At 47.2% G+C, this 17,107-nt stretch overlaps 1 protein-coding gene across 1 annotated transcript in view; it reads left to right on the top strand.

Annotated features, from left to right (window-relative positions):
* The window catches only part of DNAAF9 (dynein axonemal assembly factor 9), a 139,879-nt gene extending 123,453 nt beyond the window's left edge, over nucleotides 1-16,426 (top strand). Inside the window, exons 27-34 of the mRNA XM_023737560.1 lie at nucleotides 1,655-1,790; nucleotides 3,903-3,989; nucleotides 7,747-7,853; nucleotides 8,240-8,314; nucleotides 11,422-11,627; nucleotides 12,699-12,764; nucleotides 13,897-13,990; nucleotides 14,652-16,426. Of these exons, the coding sequence (XP_023593328.1) occupies nucleotides 1,655-1,790; nucleotides 3,903-3,989; nucleotides 7,747-7,853; nucleotides 8,240-8,314; nucleotides 11,422-11,627; nucleotides 12,699-12,764; nucleotides 13,897-13,990; nucleotides 14,652-14,764 (884 nt within the window). The 3' untranslated portion in view covers nucleotides 14,765-16,426. The remainder of the gene's footprint in view (nucleotides 1-1,654; nucleotides 1,791-3,902; nucleotides 3,990-7,746; nucleotides 7,854-8,239; nucleotides 8,315-11,421; nucleotides 11,628-12,698; nucleotides 12,765-13,896; nucleotides 13,991-14,651) is intronic.
* Nucleotides 16,427-17,107: the final 681 nt, after the last annotated feature.

Genomic DNA, 17,107 nt, shown 5'->3' with positions numbered 1-17,107 from the left:
GAGTGCTTCTTAGCTCAAGTAGATACATGAGACTAAATGGGCAGCTCTTGTCCAGAGGCAAGATGAGAAGGCAAAAAGGGAGAGGAGCTGGTTGAATGGACATGGGAAATCGGGGGTGGAAAGGAGGAGTGTGCTGTCACATTATAGGGAGAGCAGGTACGGTCACATAGCAATGTGTATAAATTTTTGTATGAGAAACTGACTTGAACTGTAAACTTTCACTTAAAGCACAATAAAAAAAAATTTGCAGGATGCAGTTTTTCAGCAGATTACAAGCCATGAAGGATAAACCTTAGCTTTAAAGAGAATTATGAGATGTATCAATGAAATACAGTATGTGGACTTTGGTTCCTGGTTCAGTAAATTAACTCTAAGAAAACATGATACAATCATAGAAATTTAAAGACTCGCTGGATTTTTATATTAAGGAATTTATTGTTAATCATTAATCTTTTTAAGGTGCCCTTATCTTATGGAGATACATACAGAAATATTTTGGGATGGGATGAAATAATAAAATGACTGGAACTGGCTTCAGAAGTATCCAGTAGGGAAGGGGGGTGGGGGGAGGAGAGGAGATATGGTATAGATGAAATAGGATTGGCCAAGTGTTGATATTTCTTAAAGCTTGGTGATGGGCACATGGAAGTTCATTACACTATTTTTCTACTTTTGTATATGTTTGAAAGTTTCCATAATGTTAAGCAGTGAATAAAAATGGTTGAATGACAAAAACGCAAATTATCTTATAGCAGAAATGGTATATATGCTATGATTATAACTATGTAAAAAAAAAAAAAAAACCTGTTGTCGTTAAGTCGATTCCGAATCATAGCGACCCGATAGGACAGAGTAGAACTGCCCCATAGGGTTTCCAAGGAGCAGCTGGTGGATTCCAACTGCCAGCCTTTTGGTTAGCAGGCGAGCTCTTAACCACAGTGTAACCAGGGCTCCATGTGAAAATAGGAAGGAATATAGAAGAGATTATTGTAATTATGTTGGGATGGTGGGATGTCATAATTTTCCTGATTTCCTGATTATTTGTAGTATTGTGAATTTTGCTTCTGTAGTTTCACAAGAAGGTTGGGAGTGATTGTGGCCCACTCTACACCCACTCCTTATGTGGGCTCCCCATCCTTACCCTGGCACTACGTGAACATCTGTGTTAGCACTCATCTTGGAATTGTGGGTCTGCAGTAACTCCTTCTTGGCCATGTGCCCATTGAGAACACAGTGGTTAGAGCCTGACATATGGTTAGTGTTCTATAAATGTCTGTGGTTTGAACTGGTGAAGGTCAGTAACAGCAGGTGCTGAAGAGGTTAAGTACAGATTGTGTGACAAGAGCCCTTTGATGGAGAGGCTCTGGATATCAGCCAGAAAGCAGAGTGAAGAAGATAAGAGGAGGTTAGGAAGTGAGGCAGCTGCAGAGTTGAGGGTATTCTTTCCAAAAGGTAGCAGTGCTGGGAATGGGGAACAGAATGATGTTTGTGTGTGTCAGTGTTGTTGGGTGGGTATCTACACAAGGAGGCTTCTGGGAGGAAAGTCAAGGAAGACAGTGGACGGTCAGGGGAGAGAGCAAAGGTCCACGTCAATGTGAGCCCTTAGCCGCAGTCAGAGCTCTGAAGGCTGAACTATTCTTGATTTACTCCCCAGGCTTGGTGAGTAATGTGGTGTTCACCAGTCACACCACGGAGCAGAGGCACCCTCTCCTTGTTCAGCTGCAGAGCCTCATCAGGGCTGCCAATCCTACCGCAGCCTTCATTCTTGCAGAAAATGGGATCATCACCAGGTAAAGTCTTCCAGAGACCACCCTGCAGGACTGGCCACTTTCTCAGATACAGTGCTCTGGCCCACAGGGTCTTTTCATGGTATCTAAGACCTGAGTGCTTACAGAAGTCAGTTTTCTTCAACCAAGTGTTTTTGAAGCTCTGTAAAAATCACCAAGAAGACACCATGTGTCAGTACCCTATACTATTTTTGTTTTCTTTTCTTTTTTGAGGCATTCTTGTTCTTGTCTATTAAAAGGTGGAAGTCAAGAATGTCACAGTGTTCCTTGTATTAAAATATGAGAGAAATTCTCTCACATTTGAAATATGGTTAGCTCTTTTACTTCAGAGACTTGAGTCTATGAACACAACATCACCTGTGTATTAATCTTGCCAAAACAGATGAATTGGTGACTTTGTGAGTGTATTTGTGTGTATGGAGAGAACACACCTGGTCATTTGGTTGATTTTACTTATTCAGTTAGGAAATGTGCAGATTGAGACTTCTCTGTGTCTACCTTTTTACGTAATTTTGGCTTTTGAACCATGCAATTATTTTACATATTCTAAAGTAAATCAACAGGAGGGAAAAAACTAAGTTAAATACAAACAAAAAATAAACTTTTCTATATATCAAAGGTGATCACATAACCACATACACAAAAAGTGACTTTGAACATGATCCTCTGTTGGAACCCTAATTCCAAACAACATCACTGATTGGAGAAGGGAGATTATAAATATGAAATGGGGTATGGTGGGGGAAAAAGCCTACAAATGCTGGGTTTGAATTGGGGGATTCAGTATAAAATCATTATTTTTAAAAAATTATATGTATGTAATATGTACACCTAGCCTTCAGATCTTGGTTTCTAAGTGCCATTCCCTGATAAAAGGAATCAAGACTTCTTGGAGAATTGGCTGATTGCAGATCTAGGGCAAGGAAAGTACAAGGTGAACCTGATACATTTTATGCCAAAAAAAACAGAGTATTCAAAAATTAGTGTGGATATGTCAGAAGGATTCAGGAACTTGCTTAAGAAACTCCCACTAACCAACTTAGGGATAATTTGAGCATGAGAAAAAACAATGATAATAATGGACTATTAGCACCTGGAATAAAATGAATCCATGGTGATATTAAAAAAAAAAAAAAATGAGGGGTAGAACAGTAAAGGCCTTCTTTACAGAAGAATGTCCACTAATAAATAAGGATTGGTAGAATTAGAAAATCACCATTTTCTAATCTTCAGTGTAATACTTGATAGAGGCAAGGATCATCAGTGGATGCTAAAAGCAGTGGGTGGAAGAGCATTGAGAAAAAAGGATATTCACTGATCTCAAACTGTCACTGCAAAGACTACATATTAATTACAAAGGGGGAAAGGACCTTTATGGTGGAGAGGTCTAGTAGACACTACATTGACCAAACGATTAAACTTAGCAGGACCAGCAATGGGACAGATTGACATCACTTGCCTCCTTGATGTGATGCAGTGGGAAGGACCCAACATCACCTGTGTATTAATCTTGCCAAAAATGTTTAACCCGAATCTAATCATGAGGAAACTATCAGACAAATCCAGTTTGTGGGACACAGGACAGCTGGCCATGTACTCTTCACAAATGTCAGTGGTGTGAAAGACCAAAATATATATATAGAGAGGGAGGAACTGTTCCAGAGTAAAGATTGTGAATTCAGTCAGTGAGTGATCCTCATTGAAAATGGGTGTATATTAGATCATTGCTTCTCCAACTGTATTGTGTATATAAATCTCTTGGGCAGATTGTTAAAATGAGGATTCTGATTCAGCAGGCCCAGTTTGGGGCCTGAGAGTCTGCCTTTCTAACAAGCTTTCACGTAACACCGAAGCTGCTTGTCTGTAGTATTAAATTTCTGGAGGGTGATAATAGCATTGTGATTCTGTCAGAGAATGTCCTTGTTCTTAGGAGTTCCATACTGAAATATTTAGGGGTGAAATGTCATGGTGCCTGCAACTAACTTTCAGATTGTGTGGCAGAAAGAATGGATGCATGTGTGCTTGTATGTGTGTCTAGGGGTAGAGATGATGCAAAGATGTACAGGTTAAGATTGCTAGTCCTAATTAACCTGGCTCTTTTTTGTGTTTTCAAAGGAATGAAGACATTGAGCTGATTCTTTCGGAAAACAGTTTTTCAAGTCCTCAGATGCTACGAGCTCGATATTTAAAGTACCCTGGCTGGCAAGTATCATTATTGAAAAGCAGCTAAGATTTCCTTGTAAACCTAATGTTTTATCTATTTGCAGAAGAAAAAAAAAATAGAAAATGAAAATACCAGGTGTTCTCTACACAGGTGACACATGGCAATAGCTGGACTGGCCTGCCATGTCCAAATGGCTGCCAGCCTTGCAGGAGCCCAGTGCTCCACATCTTGGGCCCCAACTTGGGAGCCTTCCTGAATTGTTGCGATTTAGGGAGTCATCCTGTAGGCACCAAGCACAGCAGTAGCCTGTGTTTTCCTCTAGTCCCTAGTGAGGGTGAGGCGGCTGGCATGGAACTAAGGAGTTATAACCTTCCCAGGTGAGAAAGTCACTCCTGAGAATAGTTAGTCCTCTGGGGCTGTCTCTGAGAAGCAGGTTCCCTGCTGGTGTGGCCCAAGGCATGTTCTCTTCTCTGCAGGCTTCTCAGCCTGTGAACCTCCCCTCCAGAGGGAAGAGCAGAGAGGAAATAGCGCCAAGTGCACTGTAGTAGTGCTAATGACCAAGATCACATGAGCACTTAATATGTGCTGGGCATTGTTCTAAGACTGCACTGTCCAGTACAGTAGCTACCAGCCACATGTGCCTATTTAAATTACTAAAAATTAGAAGTTCAGTCGTTCAGTCACATAAGCCACATTTCAAGTCCTCAGTAGCCACATGTGGCTAGCAGCTATCTATCATATTGGACAGTGCAGATCATCCAGAACATTTTTATCATCACAGAAAGTTCTGTTGGACAGTGCTGTTTCAAGAGCTTTGCCTGTATTAATCCTCACACCAAGCCTATGAGGTGGAGTCCATCATTTTCCTCATTTTACAGATAAGGAAAGTGAAGCAGCAAGGAGTTACGTGACTTGTCTAAAGTCGTGCAGCTCATAAATGAAAGAGCTAGATTTCAAACCCACCTGTCTGGCTCCAGCCAGCTGTGCTGCCCTGTCTCTGTATAGAATGGATAACTAATTTCTGCTCTGTTGAAAGTTTAAGAGACAACAATCATTAAAGCTTGGCCAAAATTAATCTCCCATGTTTGTTTGGATTATCTTTGTTAGCCTTACTCGCTTCCCCCAGGCCTCTCTCTACTTCCTCCACACTACCCCTTAACTACCAATTTTTTGGACTTAAAAAACTGCTTGTACTTGGCTGTTATAAAATCCCAGAAGGTTGGTATGTAAAATCAAAAATTTGGGGGCATATTCTTAGGAGGAACCTGTGATTTAGGTCACATCATACTTGCCTAAGCAATGGGTAAGTAAGTCCTTCCTTATATCTGAACAAGAGATTATATCTTTTTTAAAAAAATTTTTTTTTGTTTATTGTTGTAGTTTAAGTGAAAATTTACATTTCAAGTTAGTCTCTCGTATACAAAAATTTATACATAAATTGTTATGTGACCCTAATTTCTCTTGCTGTACTGTGACAGCACACTCTTCCTTTCTACCCCTGATTTCCCATGTCCATTCAACCAGCTCTTGACCCTCTCTGCCTTCTCATCTCACCTCCGGACAGAAGCTGCCCGTTTAGTCTCATGTATCTGCTTGAGCCAAGAACCACACTCTTCATGAGTATCATTTTATGTCCCACAGTCCAGTCCAATCTTTTGAACAAGAGATTATATCTTAGCTAAAAAGAAACAGATGGCACTTCTGGAATAAAGCTCCTCTCAAAGCTCCTCTCTGACACTACAGTTACTGACCTTTTTACGTCCATACCTCCGGCCCTGGGCCTGAGACTCCTCCCATCTCCCACCGGGCGCTAGGAAAGTACCAGCTACTAATCACCATACTGACTCCTTCTGGGTATGGCTGTGTGAGCCTGGCTCAGGGCACAGACTTACCTGGCGACAGACTGATCCAGGAGAGACTGCAACCTAGAACCTGAAATCTTTCCCTAGTCAGGAAGTAGTTCAGTCCTCGTAGAGAATCAGAGATGGAGGGTCCTCGAAATCACCCTTCAATAAGTTAGTCACAAAAGGACAAATATTATATGACCCCACTTATACGGAATATCTAGACTAGGTGAGTATATAGAGATCAAAGTGTATTAGTGGTCACCAGCGGTGGGCAGCAGGAATGGGGGAAAGAAGACCCGACACTTAGGGGACACTGAGCTGCTGGTAAGGGTGATAGAGAAATTCAAGAACAGTTAATGGTGATGATCGAACAACATGCTGAACACAGTTAATGTCACGGAAGAGTACATGAGAAGATTTTTGAAATGGCAGATGTTTTGTTACCTATATATTTTCCATACACACAAAAAAAATCACCCTTCAGATCCTCCCCTCTGGGTCCACTTATGGGATAATTATTAAGTTATCAGATAACTTAATCTTTTAACAAAGTGGCAGTGATCAGTCTCCTCCTCCTCATCCCTGTACATGGCCCCCTCCCCTCCCTTGGGTCAAGGCCACCACCTCAGAATGAACTGGCTTTAGTTCCAGGCTGAACTCAGCTCTGTGTTGTGCACAGATTCTCAGCCCTTCCCCTCCCACAGCCCTCTCTGTTCTCATCGCCCTACCATCACCTTCCCTGGTAGGACAGTTCCTTTCTAGCCTGGGAGGAACCTTGCTCACTTCCCTCAGCCCATCCAAATGCCCCTAAGGGCTCAAGCTCAGAAACCAGAGAAGCCTACCGCCTCCCTGAGACCTTCCCCAAACTGGCTCCAATGGCATGTTTGGATGGGGGGAGGGCTGCGAAAAGAGCATGTCAGTCTTGCAAAAATGTTATGCCACCACCTTAGTTCAACGAGATCACAAAGAGTAAGATACTTTCAACAATATAATATTCAACACCACAGTGCTGAATGGAGAACTGAATTGCTGGTGGAGGAAGAGGACAGGACTGTCACCCACATAGGGGCAGAGGCCAAGTTCAGGGCGGCACAGAAACAAAAACTAATAAGAAAATACAGTAGACTAGAGGAAAATGTTTTCATCAAATGTGCCTATGGGTTAATAGTTATAATATTTGGGAAGCTTGTTTAAATTTTTAAGGAAAGTAACCAAGTGTGTATAGATATGAACAAACAGTTCGCTTAAGAGCAAATATAAATAGCAATCGTGGTAACAGAATTCAATGTCAGTAATACTCAGAAATGTAAAATTGTGCCTCATTGTTTTAACTGACGGCTATTAAATTCATTAAAAATGTCTGTAATACTCATTGCTGGGGAAATTATACAGTCATCTACTGCTGGGGTAGTGCAAATTATTACCCGTGAGATGCTCACACCTCCCCCACCCCAAGCGTTCCCAGTCATGGGGATCATCTCAGGGAAATAATCCATACTATAGATTCTGGGTGATGGGTAGACACCAAAAAACCCATTGCCCTCGAGTCAATTCCAACTCATAGCGACCCTATAGGACGGAGTAGAGCTACCCCATAGGGTTTCCAAGGAGCAACTGGTGAATTCAAACTGCTGACTTTTGGTTAGCAGCCATAACTCTTAACCACCGTGCCACCAGGGTATTCCATAATAAAAAGTTAAGTTTTTCAAATGCTCTGAATATGACCGTGTTCCTAATGAGCCTGTGGCAGGCAGTATGTCTGCTGATCTCAAGACTGAGGAAATCAAGTAGAGATGCCCCTGGCCTTTCAGTTCCTTCTAGAGAGAGTGTACACATCCAAACGTACAGTCTGTTGAGCTGCACACAACAAGATGTAGTTCATTCCATAGTGGTATATAACACTCAAAGCTCCTATTCCTTGTACTTAAAATTTCTTAAACCTTTTAAGGTATGAAGGTAAATTTGATTCTGGATCAGTCTTTCCACTAATGGTTCAGATCTGCGTGTGGTTTGGTCGGCCCTTGGAGAAGACTCGCTTTGTGGCCAAATGTAAAGGTAAGCCTTGGCTGTGATGTATCCCAGTCCCTGGTGAAGGGGTGCCCCAGAGCATCCCTGCATCCAGACACTATTACAGTCTTTCGTTTGCCGTCTCTTTTCCTTACCATTTAGGACCAAAAGCAGGCAGAGGGGTTTGAGGATCCAAGAGTCCCTTACCTTGATCTTGGGGGGCTACTCAATTTGATCTCCACTCCTTTGGAAGAGTTTCCCCACCCCTGGGAAAAGTGGCAGAGTCACTGGGGAGGAGTGGGAGGTAGCAGTAGAGCCTTAACCCTGGACCCTAGAGTAGGGTCTCTTCCCAGTCCCTAACCCTCCCAGCTATGCTGCCCTAAACTTGGCCTCTGCCCCCTGTGGGTGACAGCCCTGTCCTCTTCTTCCACCAGCAATTCAGTCCTCCATCAAGCCAAGTCCCTTCTCTGGAAACATCTACCACATCCTGGGCAAAGTGAAGTTTTCAGGTAACTGGGGCATTGGATTTGGGAGCATCGTACCGTGGAGAGCTCAGCTCTCATGCCCTGCCCCACCCCACCCCCACTGGCCCCACCCCACCTGTACCTTCTGAAGGATTCAGAACCTTCTGGGTTCACAGCCCCCATGGGTGCTCTGCAGACCACCAGTGCCTTTCAGACTGTCTCTCAAAAACCCTCCCCCTATGGGCCTTACTTACACCATTGGGCTCTTCCAGTTTCTCCTCTCAGCCAAGGACTCACCTTTCTCCAGAGTCTTCCGGCCTTACAGTGGAGGATCTGTCCCTCTTCCCCTGGGTGACCTGCCCAGGGCCTCTCCTTGACTTCCTTGTTCCAGAGACTTACACCCTACCCTTCTTGAGCCACCCATGGTGACCTCCTGGACCACTGCTGAGCTCCAGTTCCATTTCAGACCAAGTCTTACAGCTTTCCACTTGCCTCCTCCTCCCTGCTGCCCAGTAGGCCTGCATGAGTCTTAGATATCTGGAGTCCTTGGGACCTAATAGTTTATCCTGGTCTGGGGGTCAGGGAAGGCCTCAAAACAAGTAGGAATTGATCAAGTCAAGGTTGAGGAAGGAGAAAGTATTCCAGGGAAAGAAACAGCATGTGTCATGGTCCTGAGGCAGCAAAAGCACATTTGAGGAACCAGAAAGGGTTTACTGTGGCTTGGGCCTTGTGGTAGGAGGGAATGTGTCTGTTAGGACATCTTCAGCTGTTATGACAGAAAACCCCAGTTCAACTAGCAGGGTGTTAGATGCATAACAAGAAGTCAAGAGGTCAGGCAGCTTAACAGAGCCACTGAAGACCAGGTAATATGTGTTCTTTCTTTCTTAGCGTGTCATTTTGTCCTCAGGTTACCACCCCTCATGATTGCCAAGTTGGTACAGCAGGTCTAGGTGTCGCATCCAGACACAGCCTCTGGATGTTGTGAGAAGAGCCTGGCTCTTCCTGTGGTGTCTTTATCAATGCAGAAGCTGTTCCCTGAAATGTCTCCCTGCAATTCCTCAGCTGACTTCTCCTCTCATTGGTCTGGGTTCAGTTGCCATGCCTTCTTGGACCCATCACCCAAGGGAATTGGTACTGGAGGAAGAGGAGATGCTGGGCAGGCAGCCAGCAGTGTCTGCGGATTTTAAGCATGGGACTATCATGGTTCAGATGGGAGAATCGAATGACATAACCTGTAGAAAAGAGTCTCTCCAGGTTCTAGCCCATGCCTTTTGCTTAATTTATGTTCATTGAATCTGAAACATTGGCCCCTCTCCTCAAGCCCCTTACCTAACCCCACTTTCCTCAGACACCAACAGACAGCCCCGCCTGGTTCAGGGACCTTAATGCCTTCACCTTCCTTTCCTCTAGCATTCTCACCCATCATCACCTCCTTTTCTTCCATATTTACACCCACTGTATATACGTGTCTGTCTATCTGTATTGCACATGCAGACAGGCTGTGCCTCAAACTTCCAGGCAGCCATTAGACTGCTAGGAATGAGACACATAAACACCCACTGCCATCAACCATTCCGCGGGTGTGTGTTCATCTGTGATCAAGCCAGACACATGAGACACTGACACAGTGTTGGCAAAGTAAAAGTCATTATTTATTATTTATAGAAAGCAAACATTAAATAATAGCAACAGATTCCCAAGGGGGAAACACTTACCCTTCCCCAAATTACCCATGTCCATTCTTCTGTCACTGGGCCAGCACACTGTGGTTCGGGTCAGATGCTGTGTTCATGTCACTGCTACCTCCAGCTACCACCAGGCTGCCTGAGGCTTCTGCTCTGCCACTGGGCCTTACCTTGCTGGCAGGAAGACCCCTGCACAGGATCTCCTGAGCCTCTGCCACTGGGCCCTTCTAAGTCTCTGATGCTGGCTCCTGCCATATTACCTGGGCCTGCAGGGCTCTCTTGCAGCCATGCTGCCTGCGCCCGCTGCTGCTCAACGGGGGAGGCATGCAACCCCTGCACAGGACACACTTAGGCCTCTGGCTTGTGCAAGCATTATAGCTCTTTTAGCTCCGTAGGTAACCCTCCTGCCCAAAGGCACTCAGCTCTCACTCTGTGCCAGGCTGGCCCACTGCTGCTGTCTCTTACCGTCTTCAGCGTTTGCTCTTTCTTCTGTATCTGGGAGGTTCTCAGCTCAGAGACCTCAGGTTCCTGGTCCAAAGGACTTGCTCTGCTCCAGACTCTTCTTCTTGATGGTAGTGAGGTCCTCTTCAACCTTTATGAGATTAGCCTTGAGAAGCCTAGCAGACTGGCAAAACTGACCAATTCCCTTGATAGGCCACAGTCACCTTATTTGCATAGTAAACTGTCCAATCCCTGAAAGAGTTTTACGCACCTTATATGCTTAGTTCCAGCCATTCATTTTGTGGGAGTTACAAGACCATGGCCAGAAGGATCATATAAAAGCAGTTCATTGTACCACACCCACTATTGACCTCTTCCTCTTTAAGGTTAACATCTTTCACTCTGGATCCCTTTCTCATCCTGCCCTTTGGAGGGCCATGCCCTTTTCTTGTGTCTCCAGTCACTCCTATCCACCAGCTCCTCGGCCTGTAAATATTGTCACAACCTTCCAGTCCCCATCCATGTGACCTTCCTACAGCACTTGTGCCGTTGACTATATCCTCCTCCCTTGGACCATATCCTTCCTCTCAGGCTTCTGCTGAGACCCTCCTCCACCTGCTACCAAGGGGGCTTTCTTTGCTTCTCCTCAGCTACCTCTTCCACATGGGTACCACCTCCTTCTAAAGACCACATGGATATCCCCATTCAGGATTTACAGTCTTCCAAATTCCACAGGTGCAAAGCCACAGTCCTCTCCTTGCCCCACCCAAGAACCTTTCCTTCCTCTTTTATCCCCCTTTTGTGTTAAGAGCATCCACCTTATCACCCAAATCAGCCAAGCTACAAACTTGTTTTGCTCCTCCTTCTCTTACTCCATCCTTTCTAATTTGCCAGGAATGTGAGTCCTGTCTCCTGCTTCTGTCTCATGAATCTCTCCCCAGTTTAGCAGCTGTATCGTTACAGTCTTAATGTAGCCTTCTCATTTGGGGCCAGGATCTCGGGGACTAACACGTGTTCTCTCTGCAGACTCTGAGAGGACCATGGAGGTCTGCCACAACACTCTAGCCAATTCCTTAAGCATTGTGCCGGTGTTGGAGGGACCCACTCCACCACCTGACTCCAGAAGCACACCTCAAGACAACAGTGGGCAGCAGGAGTGCTACCTTGTGTTCATCGGCTGCTCTCTGAAGGAAGAAAGTGTCAAGGACTGGCTGCGGCAGTCAGCTAAGCAGGTGCTTTCCAAAGGCCAGACAGACCTGGCACAGATGTGACCGGCACACTCTGAGGCAGACTCCCCTCCACTGCCTCCCTGATGCTTCCCCACTGATCCACCAGACAGGCTCAGCCAGCACTTTCAGGGACACTTGGAGCATGGGAGGAAGCCACTGGGGCAAATTCTAGGCAGCTGGGTTTTGCTGCCTACTCTGTGAGCCCAGGTTCTCACAGCCATTTCCAGTTCCACTTTCCAGGGCACGCTGGGGTCATTAGGTGGTTTAACTAAGACCTAGGTTAAACGTATTTGTTCCATGTGGACCTTGGGTCTACCTGGTGTTCCAAACCCAAAATGTCTTTTCTCAGAGGAGTCTAATTTAAAGACTCTCCTGTGTTCTGAGCCCAGACTCTCCTATACTTGGGTTCTGTCTCTAGAAAGAAGTAACAAAGATGTGTTTAGAGCTATTCACAAAGGAGACTCCAGGTGTGGATAGCATTGAGCCCTGTGGCCCTGGAGGCAGTGGAGGGGAGGCTTGCCTGTAGATTCACACCAGCAGTTTTAGCCTAATGCTACAAAGACAAAGGCAGAGTAGAGTTAAAGTCCTTTAGTACACTGCAAGCTTTGTTGCTCTTAGCACAGCCTCAGGGTTTAGCTTATCCTAGAACTCTGGGAATAGAATTGGCAGGCCTTCAGTAGATGGCTCAATTGCCTGCAGGCTGCATCTTCTCAGAGTCTCACCTAGATGAATTCCTGATGGTGCTTGACTACCCTCAGGTTGTCCCTTTGTCAGCATTCCTGTCATTGGTGGGGCTTGGGGATGAGAAGCTGCAAAGAGGCAGGAACCTGGCCATTTGCAAAAAGCACTGGGCTCTCCTCTGCACTTGTTCCCCTGGCACTCGGGGCTTTGTGGTGGGAAAGGGGTCTTCTCAAGGGGCGGGCAGGCAGGATTTTATGTCCAGGCCGTGAGAGTTCTTGTGCTTTCTCCTCTGCTGGGTTCTTAGTGAGGTAGCTGGCCCCAGAGCCCCGAGACCTCACCCACCCATGTACCCCATCTGCTGTGTTGGGCCCTGACCCCTATATTTCTGTACAGAAACCTCAGAGGAAAGCCCTGAAGACCAGGGGGATGCTGACCCAGCAGGAGATCAGGACTATCCACGTGAGTACCCTGTCCTGTGGTTCTGAGCCCCACTCTCCCCTCAGTCCCAGGGCTGCCCTTCTGGGCTTACATAGCTCCACCCTTTAGGATTCCCTAGGTCAGGGGGCTATTTATAGGGCATGCTGGAAGTCTGGCTTCTCTCCAGCCACAGAGGGCAGCTGGGTAAAGAGAAACCTCGCAGCTTCAGTGAGAAGGAGGGTGGGGCAACCTCTGATGTGACCTGTGTGTGAGATCAAGGAGAACCAGTGCCTGTGGGAGAAACCAGTGATGTGATGTGGGGCCTGCTTTGTCACCCTGTCAAACAGCCGCAGAAGAAGGTCTTTGCTCCTCCTATCCCTCTGCCCTGGGGATACAGCAACTAGGGCCCCAGGAAAAAACTAAGTCTAGAAGTTGCCCATGGGAAGCTTGTGGAATCCTGAGGCCAGGAAGATGAGCCCTCTCAACCTCCAGGCTGGCTCCAGCCTCTGCCCCAGGCCCTCTAGCCACACTGCCGCCTTTTCCTGTGGGGCTTAGGGGCAAAGCTAAAAGGGGCACTATCCAGGCCCCAAGCTAGATTGTGTCACCAGTCCCAATAATGAGTGGATGACACAGGAGAGACTACTCTGGCTCTCCTGGAGCCCCTGCTTTGGACCCAAGGAAGTCCCTTCGTATCTAGCTCCTGCAGGGCGTGGGCAACCCTGCCTGCTAGGCCTGGCCTTCTGCAGGCTTCTAGGGAGGAAGATGTGGCATCTCAGGAGATGATCCGCTTGGTGTATGTTCTCCCAGGACCTGACCTTGAGCAAGGATTTGAGCACAGGTAGTTGTTTTGGGAGGTGATTCTAGGAGACACTGGTAGGGAAGTAAGAGAGGAGAGGGAAGGGGAGACAGTGAAGGGTGTGTTATCAAACCAGTCTCTCTGTGGGCAGCTCAGTCCCATTAGAAACTCCCAGGGTCCTCTTCTCAAAGGCAAGAACATCTATTAGTCATTGCTGGAGGGATGCTGGGGGGATGCTAATGCCCTGGCACTTCTACCCTTCAGCAGGGCAGTGTACACTGTCTTGCTGGGGGAATAGGTTGGTTTATTTGTTTTTAATGAGTGAATGAATGATATAAAGTGGTCAGGTAATACTAACAGGGCTGTTTTTTCCTACAGGTGAAACGCCACCTGGACCCCCTACCTGCAGGCTACTTTTATAATGGAACTCAGTTTGTCAACTTCTTTGGTGACAAGACCGATTTTCACCCACGTATCCTTGAAGCATTTGGTCCCTCTGTGGAGGCTGAGGATGTGTGTGAGCCTGTCTGTAAAGTAGGCATCTGCCTGAGCCGCGGAAGTTGGGCCCCTGGAGCAGGCCAGGCTGTGCGTTCCCACGGGATGGGGCTGGGAACATGCAGGAGCAAACTGCAGGGGCCAGCTTTTAAAGTCATTAGAATTAGGTTTCTCCTTCATTCAGTGATTGCTGTAATGTGACTCTACTACATATTGCTGTGTGAGTGGTCGTTTAAATGCAGCCCTGATGTGTGACGCAGCCCATTCGAGAACTCAGATGACATTCTGAGTTCCGTGGTCATCAGGACCATAATTTATAAGTTGGAAGCTGGACCTGATTTCATCAGTCTGTAGAAAGATCTATGGAGTAAAGTGTAAGATGTGGGGTGCTGCTGTGTGCTACTGAAATCTGAAGGGCTTAGTTCTAGGACCTCATCAAGGACCCTGAGCCAACACCTGTCCACATTCTTCACAGCTGTGATGCTGCCACTGTAGAGAGAGCCTTTCAGGCACCTGTGTGCAGGCCAGCCCTCACTGCCTCAGTGTCCCCCACCTCACCGACCCACAACTCCCTCTCAGTCCTGGGCAGGCTCCCTTGGCCTCTGGGCTCAGGGCACTCTTCCTTAATGAGATGCCAGTCATGGACCAGTTCATGAACGACTATGTGGAAGAAGCCAACCGGGAAATTGAGAAGTACAACCGTGAGCTGGAGCAGCAGGAGTATCATGACCTCTTTGAGCAGAAGCCCTAGAGGAAGGCGAGACCCATATATCCTGCAGAACGTCTCTCCTGGAGACTGATGAAACGGGGCATCTTAACCTCAGCTCTCCTGGAGGAGCTGCCTTTGTTCTCGTTGGCCTGTGTGTGCTGGCTTGAGTGCATGTTGTCTTTATTCTCTATACAGCGCTGAAGAGCATCACTTGGACCACTGGAGGGTCGGGGAGGGGTCCTTGTGGAGGGTGAACAGACAGGGACTGCCCTGTGTATGGAGCTGGCAGTCCAGGACCTCTGGGTCTCTGATAATAGTATCTCCTCTGGGCTGTTGAGGCACTGTGTGAGGGTGGGAAGAAGCATTCGGATTCCACAGAGGATCTGCCAGGACTCAGAAGGGACCCTGGCTACCCAAACTATGGCCATGCCTTGGGGGACCAAGCCACCGCAGGCTTCAGGTCTCAGACACTGCCCCATGAGGGCCTTCATCCCCAATGGAGTGCCTGCCTCCTCTGCTTAGGCCCCTTCCACTGAAGGAGCTGGCCCTGGGCCCAGGCCTGGGGTGAGCAGGACAAGCCCTGCCCAGCCCAGCCCACAGAGCCAGCAGCTTGGGTGAAATCAACAGGTTGTTCTAAAATGAGGGGATTTCGCTTATGGACTAAACTGAGGGGAAAGGCACGGAGCTTTCCAGAAGTGTGCTGCAGAGTTGACACACTCAGTCCCCATTGTAATTGGTTCGTGAGCTCCCCTGATGGCACCACTCTGGTTTCCCCAATTCAGAGACAAGAGCTGCCCAGCTGTTGAAGCCTCCCTGATGATGCTTTGCCTCACTGTAGAGGGAGAGCATCCTGGTGAGTTTTAGGCGCAGGAGGGTGTCCTTGAAAGGGGTTCAGTCTTCAGCGTCTAGCTCTTCCATCAGCTTTGCCAGGGGAGGCCTGGCTTCCAGACACAAACTTCAGGAAATTCATGCTCCCAAGTATTGTTGCTGGCCCTGGACTTGTTTGGCTCCTGAGGACCAGGAATTGCAAATTCCCAATGCCCACGTTAGAATTCCTTCCAGTGGCTTAGTTCTCCACTGACCATAAAGCAGAAAGGAATGACGAGGAAGGTCGCAGGCACTGATGTTAGGTGATGTCTTTAGGACTTCAGCGCCTCAGCTGCCTGGATTGTAAATGCTTTCTGAATTTCACATAATTTTTGCATGCCTTAGGAAGAAGCACATAGGTAAAACCAGCAAAGAGTTTCCAGTAATGTAGAGGGGTTTTGAGAAAGACCCCTGGTGCAGAGGAGAGACAGGCAGGAGCACACATGGCAAGCAGCAAAGCCATTGTCAAAGGCTCATCAGTAAAACGTACTTGAAATAGAAAGGAACAATTTGTATATGAAACCAAACGAACGAAACTCCAAATTCCATTGAATAAGAAATCTTGCATTAAAAGGGCTTCTGAAAAGGCCTGTGTGCTTCAGCCTAGCTCCGAAAGCCACTAGCTACAAGGGCCCAGCTGTGGAGCCGAGGTCTGGGAGCCCCTCACTTCTGGCTGGCCGGATGTTGGGGTCCACAGCAGGCCTGCCTCTGCTTGAGAGTCAATAACATATGTAGATTTTAAGTGCAATTGATTAAATAAGCAATGAGTTACTGTAGCTTCCTTTAGCTGTACCGAGCTCTTTTTAAAAACTCAAACTTGAGCAGCCTTAGAAAAGGGGGGGGGGCGGGGGAGGACCATAGGCCATTTCCTCCAGGTGGGTTGCTGTGAAGTTTTAAATGAAAGCTCTGGACCTTGGAGCTCGAGCCATTTCCTGGCTGCCCTGGCCCGGCAGTCTGGCTGCTGCACAGAGGAGTTTTTAAAGAGGGGTCGGCACCTGCCCGTGAGAGTGGGTCCCCCCACCATGTAGGGCTGCACTACATGGTGGTCTTGGTCTCTGACCAGTGCCCATAGAAGTGCCCTCTCACCAGCCTGCCCCACTGTCCCAATTCCTCTCGTCTTAGAGGGAAAACTGTGATTACCTCAACTTGAATACGAAACTGTGATTGAAAAAAGTAGTCAAAACGTGAAGAAGTTTCAAAGCCAAAAAGGCAAAGCTGGCCGAGGCCTCTATAGACACTCCTCAGCCTGCTCAGGAGTGTTTCGGGGCACATTGGTGAAAGGGCATTCCTCTGCACACTTGCCACGTCCCCTGGTAAACAGGCACACCAGTTGCGCACTGTGTGAGCTCTTTGAGGACTGAAGCCGGCGGATACCGCCTCCGGGTGCTGCCCCTTCCGGAGCCTGCAGGGCCTCTTGGTTCTGACTGAGAACGTTTAATATCCACTTGATTTCCCCCAGCTCCAGATCGGGTGGCGGGGTCTTAGGCTGTCTCCAGAGGAAAGGCCACCATACCGTGT

Source organism: Trichechus manatus, unplaced genomic scaffold (genome assembly GCF_000243295.1).
Source record: "Trichechus manatus latirostris isolate Lorelei unplaced genomic scaffold, TriManLat1.0 scaffold00104, whole genome shotgun sequence".
Taxonomy (NCBI): domain Eukaryota; kingdom Metazoa; phylum Chordata; class Mammalia; order Sirenia; family Trichechidae; genus Trichechus; species Trichechus manatus.
This window is presented reverse-complemented; position numbering and strand designations above follow the sequence as displayed.